At 53.2% G+C, this 18,010-nt stretch overlaps 1 protein-coding gene across 1 annotated transcript; it reads left to right on the top strand.

Annotated features, from left to right (window-relative positions):
• Window positions 1-16,001, top strand: SLC5A5 (solute carrier family 5 member 5). The gene is made up of 13 exons (XM_025367992.1): window positions 1-696; window positions 2,143-2,208; window positions 2,496-2,547; window positions 2,675-2,742; window positions 4,023-4,177; window positions 6,071-6,211; window positions 6,311-6,440; window positions 8,913-9,001; window positions 10,006-10,118; window positions 10,195-10,265; window positions 11,521-11,607; window positions 11,692-11,888; window positions 15,869-16,001. The coding sequence occupies exons 1-13, from the start codon at window positions 340-342 to the stop codon at window positions 15,999-16,001; spliced, it is 1,659 nt and encodes a 552-aa protein (XP_025223777.1). The 5' UTR covers window positions 1-339.
• Window positions 16,002-18,010: the final 2,009 nt, after the last annotated feature.

The raw sequence follows: 18,010 nt of genomic DNA on the forward strand, positions 1-18,010 counted from the left end.
GCTGTTAGCGCTGAGCACAGCACCCAGGGAGAGGGACAGACAGCTGGCTGCATGGGACAGCGGAACCCAGAGTGAGAGGCGAGGTGGCCAGACAGACAGCAGGGGCACACGCGGAGACAGCGGGGATAGGGAGGCGGACACGGACATCGACAACCCATAGATTCTTAACCCAGGGAGCCCCGGCCCCTCTCGTCGCTTCCCAACCCGGACGGAGCAGGGACAGGCTGCCGAGCATCCTCCTACCCGTCCGCCCGGTCCTGCCTCCTCGGCTTCTGGCAGCTTCCCCGGCTTGAACACACACGGCGTCCGAGGACGCGCTGGGCCTCCGCACCCGCCCTCATGAAGGCCGTGGAGACCGGGGAACGGCCCACCTTCGGAGCCTGGGACTATGGGGTCTTTGCCCTCATGCTCCTGGTGTCCACTGGCATTGGTCTGTGGGTCGGGCTGGCTCGGGGCGGGCAGCGCAGCGCTGAGGACTTCTTCACCGGGGGCCGGCGCCTGGCGGCCCTGCCCGTGGGCCTGTCGTTGTCCGCCAGCTTCATGTCGGCGGTGCAGGTGCTAGGCGTGCCGTCGGAGGCCTATCGCTACGGCCTCAAGTTCCTCTGGATGTGCCTGGGCCAGCTTCTGAACTCGGTCCTCACCGCGCTGCTCTTCATGCCGGTCTTCTACCGCCTGGGCCTCACCAGCACCTACGAGGTACCGGACAGAGGCCCAGGGGCAGGACCCGCCCCACTGGCAGTGCTGGGACCCGGTGCGGGGGAGGCGCTGGGGCTTTGAGCCGCTGTGCAGGAGGAAGCGAATGGCACCTCGGTGCTTTAACGGAAGGGGCCCCTAGGCAGACACGTGGGGAGGTTTCTAGGAAAAGGCCCCAGGCGCCCGGAGAGGGGCAGGAGGGAGGAAGAGAGAGCCTGGCGTCCTGCTTCTTCGGTGGAAGCGCGCGAGGGGCGGGGCCCGGCTCCACCAGGTGTGTACTTATGTATGGACACACACCTGCCTCCCACCTGCCCGGGCGTGGAGACCCACGTTTGCGCGATAGAGGGGACTGCTGACGGCTCCGGGGTTCGAAACCCGGCTTCACTGCTTTCTTCTATCTTGGGCAAGGGGCCTGCCTCTGTTTGGGTTTCCCAGCTGTCAAATGGGCGAATTACAGGACCTCCCTTCAGGGGAGAGGGTAAAGCGATTAAAATCGTGGCTCACGCCTGTAATACCGGCACTTGTGGGAGGCCAAGGCCGGCGGATCATTTGAGGTCAGGAGTTCGAGACCAGCCTGGCCAACATGGTGAAACCCCGTCCCTACTAAAAATACAAAAATTAGCCGGATGTGGTGGTGGGCACCTGTAATCCCAGCTACTTGGGAGGCTGAGACAGGAGAACTGCTTGAACCCGGGAGGTTGCAGTGAGCCGATATCGCTCCATGCACTCCAGCCTGGGCGACAGAGCTAGACTCTTCTCTCAAAGGAAAAAAAAAAAAAAATTGTGTCAGGGCGCGGTGGCTCACGCCTGTAATCCCAGCACTTTGGGAGGCCGAGGTAGGTGGATCACGAGGTCAGGAGTTCAAGACCAGCCTGGCTAACATGGTGAAACCCCGTCTCTACTAAAAAGACAAAAATGAGCCGAGCGTGGTTGCGCGCGCCTGTAATCCTAGCTACTCAGGAGGCTGGGGCAGGAGAACTGCTTGAACCTGGGAGGTGGAGGTTGCAGTGAGCCGAGATCGTGCCACTGCACCCCAGCCTGGGCGACAGAGCGAGACTTCATCTCAAAAAAAAAAAAAAAAAAAATCGTGACAGGTGTATCCTAGGCGGCCAACACCATTGGCCCCGGGCACTGTCTACACTGTGCGCTTGCGGGCCACGTTGGTGTCCGCTGAGCGGTGGCTGTTCCAGGAGCCCGCGCCCGTCAGGCGCAAGTGGGAGGGCGCGTGCACACGCATGGACCAGTCCTCCAGGTCCACGGGGTACGCACAGGCATGGGATGGCACCTGTAAACGGGTGTGTGCGTGCGATGGGGCCCCCACGTGCAAGAATCTGGCGAGCGCGGTTGGCTTCCGGAGGAACGGGCCCACCTAGAGAGCAGGCGAGGGACCCCAGAGGCCTCAGCTCCCGGGTAGGGACTGTCCAGGTGACCTCGAGTCCCTCCTTGCAGTATCTGGAGATGCGCTTCAGCCGCGCGGTGCGGCTCTGCGGGACGTTGCAGTACATTGTAGCCACGGTGAGTGGCCTCGGCCCCGCCCTCCGCGCAGGGTCCCGCGAGCGCCAGCCTTCTCTAGCCCCGCCTCAACCATTCAAGACCCCGCGCAGACCCCGCCCCACGCTCCCGTTCTGACTCCGCCCCCACCAGTCCCGTCCCATCTACACCTAGCCTGACCCCGCCTCCACTCTGCTAGACCCGGTTTATCTGCCCCGCCCATATGCTGGGCCCACCCTTCTCCCTCCTCTCCCCATCCCCAACTCGCCCAGACGCCCTCCCCGTTCACCCGCTCCACACTCTGTCTACAGATGCTGTACACTGGCATCGTGATCTACGCACCGGCCCTCATCCTGAACCAAGGTGTGACTCTGGGAGATCAGGGGAGGGTGTCTGGGAGGAGAAAGGGAGGGAGAGGAGGACCCAAGACTCTGGGAACTAAGTTTGTGCCCTGCCCAGCGGCCTAACAGAGGGACCTCTTTTTGCATAGTGACCGGGCTGGACATCTGGGCGTCACTCCTATCCACCGGAATTATCTGCACCTTCTACACGGCTGTGGTGAGTGGCCCTGGGAACCTACTCCACACGGGGGATCGGGCCCACTGTGTCACTTGTGGGGAGACTCTGGGCTTGCCCCTTTCTCCCGAGGAAGCCTCTGTCCCAGCTGGGACTCAGTGTCCTCATCTTTATAGTGAAAAGTGAGCTGAAAAGCTTATTGCTGAGAATGTAGAGGTATAGTAGCTTCAGGCCTGGCTGGATCGAGGCACTCTGACCTCGTCCTCTGGGTCCCTCCCCCAGGCCCCATCAGCTCCAGGCTTCCACCTCTTCTGGCTTCCCGTCCAGCAGGAAGTGAGCTCCTGCTTCATCCTGGGGCTGGCTGAGGTCCCAGGGAGGGTTACCTTTGGCTGGCTCAGGTCTGACCTTGATAGTGATATTGTCATTATAGTGATAATAATAGTAATGGCGGCAGGGCACAATGGCTCAAGTCTGTAATCCCAGCACTTTGGGAAGCAGAGGCAGGCCGATCACCTGAGGTCAGGAGTTCAAGACCAGCCTGGCCAACACGGTGTAGTAGCACTTCTACTAAAAATACAAAGATTAGGTGGGCGCAGTGGCACATGCCTGTAATCTTAGCCTCTCAGAAGGCTGAGGCAGGAAAATCGCTTGAACCCGGGAGGCGGAGGTTGCGGTTCACGGAGATTGCGCCATTGCACTCCAGCCTGGGCAATAGAGCGAGACTCCGTCTCAAAAAAGTAAAATAATAATAATAGTAATGGCAGCAGTCACTCACTGACGCTCATATATATCATGTCATGTTCCAAATCTTTTTCACTTATTAACTTGTTTAATTCCACTGAGCACAGTGGCTCATACCTGTAATCCCAGCACTTTGAGATGCCAAGGTGGGAGGATCACTTGAGGCCAAGGGTTCGAGACCAGCTTAGGCAACATAGTGAGACCCCCCCCCATCTCTACAAAAAAAATTTTTTTAAATTAATCGGGCATCTGGTGGTACCTGCTGTAGTTCCAGGTACTCTGCAGGCTGAGGCAGGAGGATCACTTGAGCCTAAGAGTTTCAGGTTGCAGTGAGCTGCGATCACACCACTGCACTCCAGCCTGGGCAATAGAGAGAAACCCTTTCTTTAAAAATAAAATAACTTACCTAATTCTTACAACAACACAGTAAGAAGGTATTATTATTAATCCCACTTTAGAGATGAGGAAACTGAGGCATAGAAAGGCATCAGTCCCAGGCACCACTGAAGGCCAGGTAGGGTTAGCCACGGCCAGGTCCCCCATCTAACCGTCCCTCTCCCTCTCTCTGTCCCATGCTGCAGGGCGGCATGAAGGCTGTGGTCTGGACTGATGTGTTCCAGGTCGTGGTGATGCTAAGTGGTTTCTGGGTTGTCCTGGCCCGAGGTGTCATGCTTGTGGGTGGGCCCCGCCAGGTGCTCACCCTGGCCCAGAACCACTCCCGGATCAACATAATGGAGTGAGTGAAAATGCAGAGGATACTGCAGCAGGATGGGGCTGGGACCAGCGTGGTGGCTCATGCTTGTAATCCCAGCACTTTGGGAGGCCGAGGCAGTCAAAGCACTTGAGCTCAGGAGTTCGAGACCAGCCTGGTCAACATGGTGAAACCCCATCTCTACAAAAATACAAAAATTAGCTGTGTGTGGTGGTGTGCATCTGTGGTCCCAGGTAGTCGGGAGGCTGAGGCTGGAGGGTTGTTTGAGCCCAGCAGGCCGAGGCTGCCGCGAGCTGAGATCACACTACCGCACTCCAGCCTGGATGACGGAGCTAGACTCTGTCTCGAAAAAAAAAAAAAGCAGGGGGGCGGCTGGGCGCGGTGGCTCATGCCTGTAATCCCAGCACTTTGGGAGGCCAAAGTGGGGGGATCACCTGAGGTCAGGAGTTTGAGACCAGCATGACCGACATGGAGAAACCCCGTCTCTACTAAAAAATACAAAATTAAGCTGGGCGCGGTGGCTCACATCTGTAATCCCAGCACTTTGGAAGGCCAAGGTGGGCAGATCACGAGGTCAAGAGATCAAGACCATCCTGGCCAACCTGGTGAAACTCCATTTCTACTAAAAATACAAAAATTAGCCGGGCATGCTGGTGGGCGCCTGTAATCCCAGCTACTCAGGAGGCTGAGGCAGGAGAATTGCTTGAACCTGGGAGACGGAGGTTGCAGTAAGCCGAGATGGTGCCACTGCACTCCAGCCTGGTGACAGAGAGAGACTCGGTCTCAAAAAAAAAAACAAAAAAATTAGCAGGGCATGGTGGTGCATGCCTGTAATTCCAGCCGCTCGGGAGGCTGAGGCAGGAGAATCACTTGAACCCAGGAGGTGGAGGTTGCGGTGAGCTGAGATCACGCCATTGCACTCCAGCGTGGGTGACAAGAGTGAAACTCCATCTTAAAAAAAAAAAAAGAGAGAGAGAATGCAGCTGGCCTCCATTTGTGCCCTGGGATGGTAGAAATCAGTCAATGCCTCCTGCTCCAGGAGGTCCTTGCTGCCCTCTGCTCCTCCCCTCAGATCAGACTGGGAGCTAAAGCAGCTCTGAACTCTCAGCTGGGCAAAGAAATAATGGTTTTTGAGTGCATAGATAGATGACTCAGTAAACAAACACATGAGGCCAGGCGCGGTGGCTCAAGCCTGTAATCCCAGCACTTTGGGAGGCCGAGATGGGCGAATCACGAGGTCAGGAGATTGAGACCATCCTGGCTAACACGGCGAAACCCCGTCTCTACTAAAAAATACAAAAAATTAGCTAGGCAAGGTGGCGGGTGCCTGTAGTCCCAGCTACTTGCGAGGCTGAGGCAGGAGAATGGCGTAAACCCCAGAGGCGGAGCTTGCAGTGAGCTGAGATCCGGCCACTGCACTCCAGCCTGGGCAACAGAGCGAGACTCTGTCTCAAAAAAACAAACAAACAAACAAACAAACACAAAAACAAATACATGAATTTTCAATCTGGCAAATTCCTATGCATACGTCAAACCCACTCCATTTATTTTTTATTTATTTTTAATTTAATTAATTAAATTTTTTGTTGTTTTGAGATGGAGTCTTGTTCCGTCACCCAGGCTGGAGTGCAGTGGCGCGATCTCAGCTCACTGCAACCTCCACCTCCTGGGTTCAAGTGATTCTCCTGCCTCAGCCTCCCAAGTAGCTGGGATTACAGGCACCCACCATTATTCTCAGGTGATCCATCCGCCTTGGCCTCCCAAAGTGCTGGGATTACAGGCATGAGCCACCGCGCCCGGCCAACAAAACCCACTACAAATATCCCCTATAAGGTCCAGAAGTGCTGTCTGGGGCCCTTGGGAGGGTGAAGTCAGCGTGACATCTCCACGTGACTAACTTGCCCTGTCCCCACCCAGCTTTAACCCTGACCCGAGGAGCCGCTATACATTCTGGACTTTCATGGTGGGTGGCACGTTGGTGTGGCTCTCCATGTATGGTGTGAACCAGGCACAGGTACAGCGCTACGTGGCTTGTCGCACAGAGAAGCAGGCCAAGTTGTGAGTGTTTGGGGGAGCAACGTGGGGGTGTCTGGGACACGCTGTCCCCTCCACCAGCCTGAGGCTGTCCCCTAAGCCTTAGGCCACCTCTTCCCCCAGGGCCCTGCTCATCAACCAGGTGGGCCTGTTCCTGATCGTGTCCAGCGCTGCCTGCTGTGGCATCGTCATGTTCGTATTCTACACTGACTGCGACCCTCTCCTACTGGGGCGCATCTCTGCCCCAGATCAGGTGAGTCCCACCCAGGCTCCTGGTTGGCTCTGCACTCCCTCACTACCTTGGTGGGACTGAGGTCAAAGAGCATTTCTAGCAGAATGAATGGCCTGTGCAAAGGCCAAGAGGCAGGAAAGAGCTCAGAGGAGGCCAGGCGCAGCGGTTCACGCCTGTAATCCCAACACTTTGGGAGGCCGAGGCAGGTGGATCACCTGAGGTCAGGCGTTTGAGACCAGTCTGGCCAACGTGGTAAAACCCCATCTCTATTAAAAATATAAAAATTAGCTGGGTGTGGTGGCACACACCTGTAGTCCCAGCTACTCAGGAGGCTGAGGCAGAAGAATCGCTTGAACTCAGGAGGCGGACGTTGCAATGAGGGGAGATCGCACCACTACACTCCAGCTTGGGCGACAAAGTGAGACTCTGTCTCAAAAAAAAAAAAAAAAAAGAGCTCAGAGGAGGGGGATCTGTGAGGAGTGGGGAAGGTGAGTCTGGGAGGCAATGGACCGCCCTCAGTGGGTGTGAGCAGGAGAGGGCCACATTCAGATCCAGAGTTCCAGAGAGTTCCAGAGATTCCCTGCGAGATGCTCAGGAGGAGATGAAACCATGATGCAGACTGGGCGTGGTGGCTCATGCCTGTAATCCTAGCACTTTTGGAGGCCGAGACGGGCAGATCACTTGAGGTTAGCAAGTGAAACCAACCTGGCCAACATGGTGAAACCCCCTCTCCACTAATACAAAAATTAACCAGACCTGGTTAATTTTTGCCTGTAATCCCAGCTACTCGGGAGGCTGAGGGAGGAGAATAGCTTGAACCCACGAGGTGGAGGTTGCAGTGAGCAGAGATCGCACCATTGCACTCCAGCCTGGGTGACGGACTCCATCTCAAACAACAACAACAACAACAACAACAACAACAAAAACAAAACAAAAACAAAGCAAGGCCGGGTGCGGTGGCTCATGCCTGTAATCTCAGCACTTTGGGAGGCTGAGGCGGGGGGATCACCTGAGGTCGGGAGTTGGAGACCAGCCTGACCAACATGGAAACACCCTGTCCCTACTGAAAAATACAAAATTAGCAGGGCGTGGTGGTGCATGCCTGTAATCCCGACTACTCAGAAGGCTGAGGCAGGAGAATCGCTTGAACCCGGGAGGCGGAGGTTGTGGTGAGCCGAGATGGCGCCATTGCACTCCAGCCTGGGCAACAAGAAAGAAACTCCGTCTCAAACAAAAAACAAAACAAAACAAAACAAACCCACAAAAACAAAAACTGTGATCCAGCAGGAACGAATCATGTTGGTTATAATAATAATGGCCAGCTCTGGTCTCCCATGTCCCAAGTGTCTACTCTGTGCCTCTTGCTGTTCCTTTCACCAGCAGTTAGTTTCCCATCTAATCTTTCTTCTGAGAAAGGCAGGGCGGTCACAGCTGCCACTTTACAGATGAGGAAACTGAGGCTCGGGGGGGAAGTAACTGCCTGAGGTCAATGGGCAAGTCGGTGGGAGAAGTGCCAGGACCCATGCCTAGGTCACACCCCAAGTAGAGTTTTGACCATGGGGTTCAGAGTTAGCAGAGGGTACCGGGGACCACCCCATCTGCACTCCTCCCTGGTGATCAGATCCGGGACTGCTGGACTGTGTAACTTCAGGGAGGGACTGTGCCTCTCGGCCTCACAGTCTTCATCAGTAAAACGGGGATGACACAGGTCCCTGCTTCACAGGGATCCCAGGGCTCAGCACACAGTGGGGCTCAGGGACAATTCTCAGGTTCATGCAGTTGATCAACAAACATACATTACTGCCTGAGGAACATAGGAAGACCCCATCTTTAAACAACATTTTTTTGTTTTTTTGAGAGTCTGGCTCTGTTGTGCAGGCTGGAGTGCAGTGTCACGATCTCCGCTTACCTCTGCCTCTCGGATTCAGGCAACTCTCCTACCTCAGTCTCCCAAGTAGCTGGGACTATAGGTGTGAACCACCACACCAGCTCCACCACACCCAGCTTAATTCTGTGTTTTGGGTAGAGATGAGGTTTCACCATGTTGGCCAGGCTGGTCTTGAACTCCTGAGCTCAAGTGATCCACCCGCCTCAGCATCCCAAAGTGTTGGGATTATAGGCGTGAGCCACTGTGCCCGGCCAGACCCCTATCTTTACACAAAAATTTAAAAAAATTAGCCAGGCATGGTGGCGCACACCTGTGGTCTCAGCTACTGGGTGGCTGAGGCAGGAGGATCGCTGGAGCCCAGGAGTTCTAGGCTGCAGTGAGCCACAATCGTGACACTGCACTCCAGCCTGGGCGACAGAGCAAGATCTTGTCTCAAAACAAAACAAAACAAAACAAAAACCACAAACAAAAACTAAATGCATATTAAATGCCGACTGTGAACCCCGTCTGTCCTGGGTGCTGGGGACGTGCAGCATCAGGACAGATAGAAGCCCCTGCCCTCGGGGTGCTGCTGTCTGGGAGACTGACCCCTCAGTTCTCCCCAGTACATGCCTCTGCTGGTGCTGGACATCTTCGAAGATCTGCCTGGAGTCCCTGGGCTCTTCCTGGCCTGTGCTTATAGTGGCACCCTCAGGTGAGCACCCCCGCTTGTTCATGGAGTGTTATTTCAGCCCCTGGGAGCCTCCTCATCCCGACCTGCCATCCCCCTGGGGCATGGAATGTTCTGGACCTGTCCATCATTCCCAGTTCCTGCTTGATCCCTAGAAGACAGCTCAGGGAGGCGCTGGCAGAGAGCATGCCCTGGGCACAGGGACCCCAACTGCAGGGGTTTACCTTCTTATCACCTGTCATGGCCACGCCTGACTCTCCTCTCTTCTTCTTCCTTCTTTCCTTCCTTCCTCCCCCAGACAAATATTTATTGAACATCTACCATGTGGCAAGCACTGTTGTTCTTTTTTTTTTCCAGATGGAGTCTTGCTCTGTTACCTAGGGTGGAGTGCAGTGGTGCGATCTTGGCTCACTGCAAATTCCGCCTTCTGGGTTCAAGCGATTCTCCTGCCTCAGCCTCCCAAGTAGCTGGGATTACAGGGGCACGCCACCATGGCCGGCTAATTTTTGTATTTTTAGTAGAGATAGGGTTTTGCCATTTTGGCCAGGCTGGTCTCGAACTCCTGACCTCAGGTGATCCGCATGCCTTGGCCTCCCAAAGTGCTGGAATTGCAAGCGTGAGCCACCATGCCCAGCCCAGGTACTGTTGTTCTAAACCTTGGGGCACAGCCATGACCAAGCAGTCCCCTACTCCTGCCTTCCAAGGCCACACACTCAGGTGGTTTCCACTCTTCTGGGACTTCTGGTCACATGCTTTCACTGTCCCTTTTGCAAATCTCCCACATGTGACTATAGTCCCTCTGGAACCAGAACCTGCCTGTCTGTCCCACCTGCCCTTGGTCACAGTTGTCCTTGCTCCTATGGGGATGTCTCAGGTCTTCGGGGAGGGGAGGGGTGGATAGCTCCTTCACTTTTGCAGGACTGGGTTACCCCCACCTCTGCCCTCAGCTGGGTGAGGTCTGGCAGGCCAGATGGTGTGGATGGTCTCTCCATATGGCCTGAGGACCCCCCACCGCCTTCCTCACACAGCACAGCATCCACCAGCATCAATGCCATGGCTGCAGTCACTGTGGAAGACCTCATCAAACCTCGGCTACAGAACCTGGCACCCAGGAAACTCGTGATTATCTCCAAGGGGCTCTGTGAGTTTCAGGGAGACCTGGGTGGGAGGCCAGGGCAGTCCCTCCCCATTGACCATGCCACCCCCATTCACTACAGCACTCATCTACGGATCGGCCTGTCTCACTGTGGCGGCTCTGTCCTCGCTGCTTGGAGGAGGTGTCCTCCAGGTGAGACCCCACCTGCCCCCTGCCCTGGTCTCCCTGAGAGGCGGAGGCATCTTTCCCATTGAACTGAGGCTCAAAGAGGTCACATGTGGCCGCGGCAGAACTCCTTTTTTTTTTTTTTTTTTTTTTTTAGGCGAAGTCTCGCTCTGTCGCCCCGGCTGGAGTGCAGTGGCGCCATCTCGGCTCACTGCAAGCTCCACCTCCTGGGTTCACGCCATTCTCCTGCCTCAGCCTCCCAAGTAGCTGGGACTACAGGCGCCCGCCACCACGCTGGCATTTTTTTGTATTTTTAGTTGAGACAGGGTGTCACCGTGGTAGCCAGGATGGTCTCGATCTCCTGACCTCAAGTGATCCACCTGCCTCTACCTCCCAAAGTGCTGGGTGTGAGCCACCATGACTGGTCTGGCTAATTTTTTTTTTTTTTTTTGAGATGGAGTTTCACTCTTGTTGCTCAGGCTGGAGTGCAATGGCACAATCTCTGCTCATTACAACCTCCACCTCCTGGATTCAAGCAATTCTCCTGCCTCAGCCTCCCTAGTAGCTGGGATTACAGGCGTGCACCACCACGCCCGGCTATTTTGTATTTTTAGTAGAGACGGGGCTTCCCCATGTTGGTCAGGCTGGTCTTGAACTCCCTACCCGAGGTGATCTGCCCGCCTCGGCCTCCCGAAGTGCTGGGATTACAAGCGTGAGCCACTGCGCCCAGTCTAGCTTGGCTAATTTTAAAACTTTTTTTAGAGATGGGGTCTTGCTTCGTGCCTAGGCTGGTCTTGAACTCCTGGCCTCGAGCAACCACCCGCCTCACCCTTCCAAGGCGCTGAGATTAAGAACTAGGTTCTATTTGATGCCAGAGGCCATCAGGGGACTTTTTGCAGCTGGCTGGCTTGGGGCGGAGGAATTGGGAAGTCGGGGGTGGCGACCTTACGGAGGTTGCAGTGAGCCCAGATCGTGCCACTGCACTCCAACCTGGGCAGCAAAGTGAGACTCTGTCTAAAAAACAAAAAGAAGAAGAAAGGGCCTCCCTGGCTTGAGGGTGGGACTGCTACCCACAGGAGAAAATCAGTATCTTTGCCTCCAACCCAGGGGAGAGAGGCAGGAACGGGTGGGGGGTCCTCTTCCCTTTAGGGAAACTGAGACACAGAGGAGTCCTTGAGACCCACAGTGGCATTCCTGAGGTCTCGCTTTCCCAGCGGGTAAACTGAGGCCCGGAGGGGTGGGAGGGCTCCGCCTTCAGCCCCACTTCCACCTACTCTCCCAGGGCTCCTTCACAGTCATGGGAGTCATCAGCGGCCCCCTCCTTGGAGCCTTCATCTTGGGAATGTTCCTGCCAGCCTGCAACACCCCGGTGAGTGGGGGCGGTGGCGAGGGGCGGGGAGGGGGCGGGGCCAGACAGGCCCCTCCCCTTCCCTGACGCCGGCTCTGCCCCCAGGGAGTCCTCTCCGGACTGGGCGCCGGCTTGGCGCTGTCGTTGTGGGTGGCCTTGGGCGCCACACTGTACCCACCCAGCGAGCAGACCATGAGGGTCCTGCCGTCGTCGGCTGCCCGCTGCTTGGCTCTCTCAGTCAACGCCTCTGGCCTGCTGGACATGGCTCTCCTCCCTGCTAACGACTCCAGCAGGGGCCCCAGGTGAGCCGACTTGGGGTGGGAGGGACCCGATCCCGGGATGGTGTGATCTTGAAGGGAAACTTGCTTGCCCTGAACTCTGCCTAAGAAGCCTGATTAGTAAAATGCATTCCTGGTGGAGGGAATGGTAGGTGCAAAGGCCCTGAGGCCACAATCAGGCTAGTCCCAGTCCAACTGCACTGAGGTTAGGGTGCATTTAATGGGAGGAGAGATGGGTGGGAGATATGGTGCAGCCAGAGGAAGCTAGTACTTTTTTTGTTTTGTTTTTCTGAGACAGAGTCTCGCTCTGTTGTCCAGACTGGAGTGCAGTGGTGCAGTCTCAGCTCACTGCAGCTTCAAACTCTCGGGTTAAAGCAATCCTCCCAGCTTGAGGGCGGCCCAGAATTTGGTTTGATTCCAATTTTTATTGAGATAAATTAGCCATATAAAAGTGGCATTTAGGCCAGGTGGGCGCAGTGGCTCACACCTGTAATCCCAGCACTTTGGGAGGCCGAGGCAGGCGGATCACCTGAGGTTAGGAGTTCAAGACCAGCTTGATCAACATGGGAAAACCCTGTCTCTACTAAAAATACAAAACTTAGCCAAGCATGGTGGCAGGCGCCTGTAATCCCAGCTACTCAGGAGGCTGAGGCAGGAGAATTGCTTGAACCCAGGAGGTGGAGGTTGCAGTGAGCTGAGATGGCACCACTGCATTCCAGCCTGGGCAACAAAAATGAAACTCCATCTCAAATAAATAAATAAATAAAAGTGGCATTTAGTATATTTGTGCAACCATCACCACTATCTAACTCAAGAACGTTTTCTTTTTTTTTTTTTCTAATTTTGTATTTTTAGTAGAGACGGGATTTCACCATGTTGGCCAGGCTGGTCTCGAACTCCTGACCTCAGGTGATCCCCCCACCTCAGCCTCCCAAAGTGCTGGGATTACAGGTGTGAGCCAGCGTGCCTGGCCCCAACAACATTTTCTTTTCTTTCTTTCTTTTTTTTTTCTGAGACAGGGTCTTGCTCTGTTGCCCAGGCTGCAGTCCAGTGGCACAATCATAGCTCACTGCTGCCTCAACCTTCTGGGCTCAAGGAATCTTCCTACCTCAGCCCTCCCTAGTTGCTGGACCACAGGCACATACCGTCATGTCCTACTAGTTTTTATTTTTATTTTTTGTAAAGACAGGATCTGACTATGTTGCCCAGGCTGGTCTGGAATTCCTGGGCTCAAGTGATCTGCCCGCCTAAGCCTGGCAAAGTGCTGGGATTACAGGTGTGAGCACCCAGCCAACCAAGAACATTTTCTGTTTCATTTCTTTTTTTTTTTTGTTTTTTGGGTGGGTTTTTTTGCTTTTTGGTTTTTTGGAGACAGGGTCTCACTCTAACAGCCAGGCTGGAGTGCAATGGCACGATCACAGCTCACTGCACCTTTGACCTCCAGACTCCAATGATCCTCCAGCCTCAGCCTCCCAAGTAGCTGGGACTACAGGCATGCACCACCATGCCAGGCTAAATTTTTTGTATTTTTTATAGAGATGAGTTTTTGCCATGTTGCCCAGTCTCAAACTACTGGGCTCAAGTTATCTGCCTGCCTCTGCCTCCCAAAGTGCTGGGTTTACAGGTGTGAGGTACTGTGCCCAGCCACAAGAACATTTTTTTATCATTCCAGAAACAAGCCCTGTCCCCATCAGCAGTCACTTCGCACTTCCCCCGTTTCCCCAGCTCCTGGCAAGCACGAATCCACTTTCTGTTTCTATGAATTTGCCTGTTCTGGGCATTTCATGTAAATGGAATCATAAAATATGTGACCTTTTGTGTCTTAGCATAATACATATATATTTTTTGAGACAGTTTCACTTTGTCGCCCAGGCTGGAGTGCAGTGGCGTGATCTCGGCTCACTGCAACCTCCTCCCAGGTTCAAGCAATTCTCCCGTCTTGGCCTCCTGAGTAGCTGGGGTCACAGGTGTATGCCACCACGCTTGGGTAATTTTTGTATTTTTAGTAGAGATGGAGTTTCACCATATTGATCAGGCTGGTCTTGAACTCCTGACCTCAGGAGATCCACGCAGCTTGACCTTCCAAAGTGCTGGGATTACAGCAGAGTACAGTGGAGCCACTGCACTCCAGTCTGGGTAAGAGAGTTGAGACTCCACCAAAAACAAACAAACAAGCAAACAAAAAGACCCAAAAACATTTGTGAACAAGTTTTGGTATGGACATATGTTTTAATTTCTCTTGGTATATACCTATGAGTGGAATTGCTGGGTCATACTGTAATTCTGTATTTAACTTTTTTTTTTTTTTTTTTTTTTTGAGATGGAGTCTTGCTCTGTCACCCAGGCTGGAGTGCAGTGGTGTGATCTCGGTTCACTGCAACTTCTGCCTCCTGGGTTCAAGCGATTCTCCTGCTTCAGCCTCCCAAGTAGCTGGGATTACAGGTGCGCGCCACCACGTCTGGCTAATTTTTATATTTTTAGTAGAGAAGGGGTTTCACCATGTTGGTCAGGGTGGTCTCAAACCCCTGACCTCAGATGATCCACCTGCCTCGGCCTCCCAGAGTGTTAGGATTACAGGCCTGAGCCACCACGCCCGGCCTATGTTTAACTTTTTGAGGAACTACCAGAATGTTTTCCACAGCGGCCACATCATTTTACATTCCCACCAGCAACATATGAGGATTCTAACTTCTCCACGTCCTCGCCAATACTCATTATTCTCCATCCTAGTGGGTGTGAAGTGATACCTCACTGTGGTTTTGATTTGCATTTCCCTGATGAATAATGATGTTGAGCATCTTTTCATGTGCTTATTGGCCATTTGTGTATCTTCTTTGGAGAAATGTCTATTCAAACCCTTTGCCCATCCAGCCTGGGTAACAACGAAAGACCCCATCTCTATAAAAATGAAAATGAAAACAGCTGGGCATGGTGGTGCACACTTGTAGTCCCAGCTACTTGGGAAGTTGAGGCAAAGAGGATCGCTTAAGCCTGGGAGGCTGAGGCTGCAGTGAGGCATGATCCCGCCACTGCACTCCATCCTGGGCAACAGAGCAAGACCCTGTCCCAAATTAAACAAAAACAAAAGCAAAAACACCCTTTGCCCATTTTTAAATTGGGTGATTTGTCTTTTTATTGTTGAGTTATAATTTACATATTTTTATATCTTTATATATTCTGGGTACAAGCCCCTGATCAGATGTATAATTTGCATGTGATATTTTCTCCCATTCTGTAGGCTGTCTTAATTCTCTCGATGGCATCCTTTGAGGCACGGAAGTTTTTAATTCTTTTTGGGGGGTGGGGATGGAGTCTCACTCTGTCACCCAGGCTGGAGTGCAGTGGTGCGATTTCAGCTCACTGCAAACTCCACCTCCCAGGTTCAAGGGGTTCTCCCACCTCAGCTTTCTGAGTAGCTGTGACTACAGGTGCACACCACCATGCCAGGCTAATTTTTGTGTTTTTAGTAGAGATGGGGTTTCACCAAGTTAGCCAGCCTGGTTTCAAACTCCTGACCTCAGCCTGCCTCAGCCTCCCAAAGTGCTAGGATTACAGGCATGAGCCACCATGCCTGGCCAGAAGTTTTTAATTTTTGATGAAGTCCATTTGATTTATTTTTTCTCTGGTGGCTTTTGCTTTTGGTGTCATATCTAAGAAACAATTACTGTCACGAAGATTCCCACCTATGTTTTCTTCTGAGAGTTTAATTTGGTTTGATTTTGAGGGTGACAGGGAGCCACAGAGAGTGATGGGCAGCAGCAGGTGGTCTGAGCTACATTTTAGTAATGTGCCCTCTGACTGCGTGTGGAGGATGTCTAGGGTGGGCATGGGATACCTGGAGAGAAGGAGCGTTGCCTACTGCACAGGTCTGGACAGATAGTAGTGGAGGTCTGTGCTAGGTCATGGCAGTTGGGGGAAGGAAGTAAGAAGTGAGGTGGGAACAGCTTTTGAGCACAGGCAGGGGATAAAAGAGGAGGTTCAAGTCTGTCTGTCCCAACCTGCAGCTCAGGAATGGACGCCAGCCGACCCGCCTTAGCTGACAGCTTCTATGCCATTTCCTATCTCTATTATGGTGCCCTGGGCACGCTGACCACTGTGCTGTGTGGAGCCCTCATCAGCTGCCTGACAGGTAGGTAAACAGAGCCTGTGGCCTTAGAGGTCACCCCATTCATCTCTCTGTGTCAAGGCTCCACCCAGCAGGGAGGGGAGAAAGGACGCTCCCATTGGCTGAACTACCACTGCCTGTTGTACACATTTGCACATAATTATCATCATCATCATCATCATCATTTTTGAGATAGAGTCTCACTCTGTCACCCAGGCTGGAGTGCAGTGGTGTGATCTCAGTTCACCGCAACCACCACTTCCGAGACTCAAGTGATTCTCATGTCTCAGCCTCCCGAGTAGCTGGGATTACAAGGGTGTGCCACCATGCCTGGCTAATTTTGCATTTTTATTTTTTATTTTATTTATTTTTTTTTTTGAGACGGAGTCTCGCTCTGTCGCCCAGGCTGGAGTGCAGTGGCGCGATCTCGGCTCACTGCAAGCTCCGCCTCCCGGGTTCACGCCATTCTCCTGCCTCAGCCTCCCGAGTAGCTGGGACTACAGGCGCCCACAACCGCGCCCGGCTAATTTTTTGTATTTTTAGTAGAGACGGGGTTTCACCGTGGTCTCGATCTCCTGACCTTGTGATCCGCCCGCCTCGGCCTCCCAAAGTGCTGGGATTACAGGCGTGAGCCACCGCGCCCGGCCAATTTTGCATTTTTAGTAGAGATGGAGTTTCACCATGTGTCTCGAACTCGTGGGCTCAAGTGATCCACCCACCTTGGCCTTCCAAAGTTCGGGATTACAGGTGTGAGCCACTGCACCTGGGCTGTACCTATTTTTTTAAAAGGAAAAAAAAAGTTTGTGAGGAAAAAAGAAGGGTGTATGTGTATATATACATGCACACACACACACACACTTTTATGTATATGTATACATAAAAGAAATGAATATATATAAAAATTATGAATGTATATATACATAAAATAAAGTGTGTATATATACATATATGTGTGTGTGTATATATAGTTCCTTTTAAAGAGACTGGGTCGGCTGGGTGCAGTGGCTCACGCCTGTAATCCCAGCACTTTGGGAGGCTGAGGTGGGTGGATCACCTGAGGGCAGAAGTTCGAGACCAGCCCGGCCAACATGGGCGTGGTGGCAGGAGCCTGTAATCCCAGTTACTTGGGAGGCTGAGGTAAGGGAATCACCTGATCCGGGGAGGTGGAGGTTGCAGTGAGCCAAGATCGCATCACTGCACTCCAGCCTGGGCGAGAGAGTGAGACTCCATCTAAGAAAGAGAGAAAGAGAGAAAGAAAGAGAGAGAGAGAGAGAGAGAGAAAGAAAGAAAGAAAGAAAGAAAGAAAAAGAAAAGAAAGAAAAGAGACGAGTCTCACTCTGTTACCCAGGCTGGAGTGCGGTGGCATGATCATGGCTCACTGCAACCTTGAACTCCTGAGCTGAAACGATCCTCCCGCCTCATCCTCCCAAGTAGCTGAGACTACAGGTGTGCGCCAACGTGCCTGGCTCACATTTACACCCTTTAAAGCTATGTCGCTTTCTTGACAACCCTGCACCTCTCAGAGCTTGCCCTATTTTGCAGAGACAGAAACTGAGGCATCGCCTGCAACTCCTCTCCCCCGTAAGATTAAGTCCTCAGTAGAGGAGGATATGGGATGGGGCGGGTGGCGCTATCCCTGGTGCTGAAATATCTTTTAAAGCTGCCGGTGACTCTGCACTTGTCAGGGAATTCTAAATTCCACGGGAAAGTAGAAGGAGACAAAGAGGGGAAAATCGGTAGTGATAACAGTACCTGCTCACACTTCTTGAGTCTCAGACTTCACATTCATCAGGCCTTTATCGAGTCCTCCTCTGTGCTGGGCGCTATTTTAGGCACTGGGGATGCAGCAGTGAATGGAACCGTGTGCTGAACCCTCCCAGCCGTCCATTAATGTCTTTGTTTTGTTTTGTTTTGTTTTGTTTTTTGAAATGGAGTTTCACTCTGGTCGCCCAGACTGGAGTGCAATGGTGCGATGTTGGCTCACTGCAACCTCTGACTCCCAGGTTCAAGCAATTCTCCTACCTCAGTCTCCTGAGTAGCT

Source organism: Theropithecus gelada, chromosome 19 (genome assembly GCF_003255815.1).
Source record: "Theropithecus gelada isolate Dixy chromosome 19, Tgel_1.0, whole genome shotgun sequence".
Lineage (NCBI taxonomy): Eukaryota > Metazoa > Chordata > Mammalia > Primates > Cercopithecidae > Theropithecus > Theropithecus gelada.

What these genes read in the sequence shown, in the direction of transcription:
- SLC5A5 (XM_025367992.1), top strand. Translation starts at nt 340, where the DNA reads ATGAAGGCCGTGGAGACCGGGGAACGGCCCACCTTCGGAGCCTGGGAC. An exon ending in ACAGAGAAGCAGGCCAAGTT is followed by an intron (nt 6,212 to 6,310) that starts GTGAGTGTTTGG and finishes CTCTTCCCCCAG; the next exon opens with GGCCCTGCTCATCAACCAGG. An exon ending in TGCCAGCCTGCAACACCCCG is followed by an intron (nt 11,608 to 11,691) that starts GTGAGTGGGGGC and finishes CTCTGCCCCCAG; the next exon opens with GGAGTCCTCTCCGGACTGGG.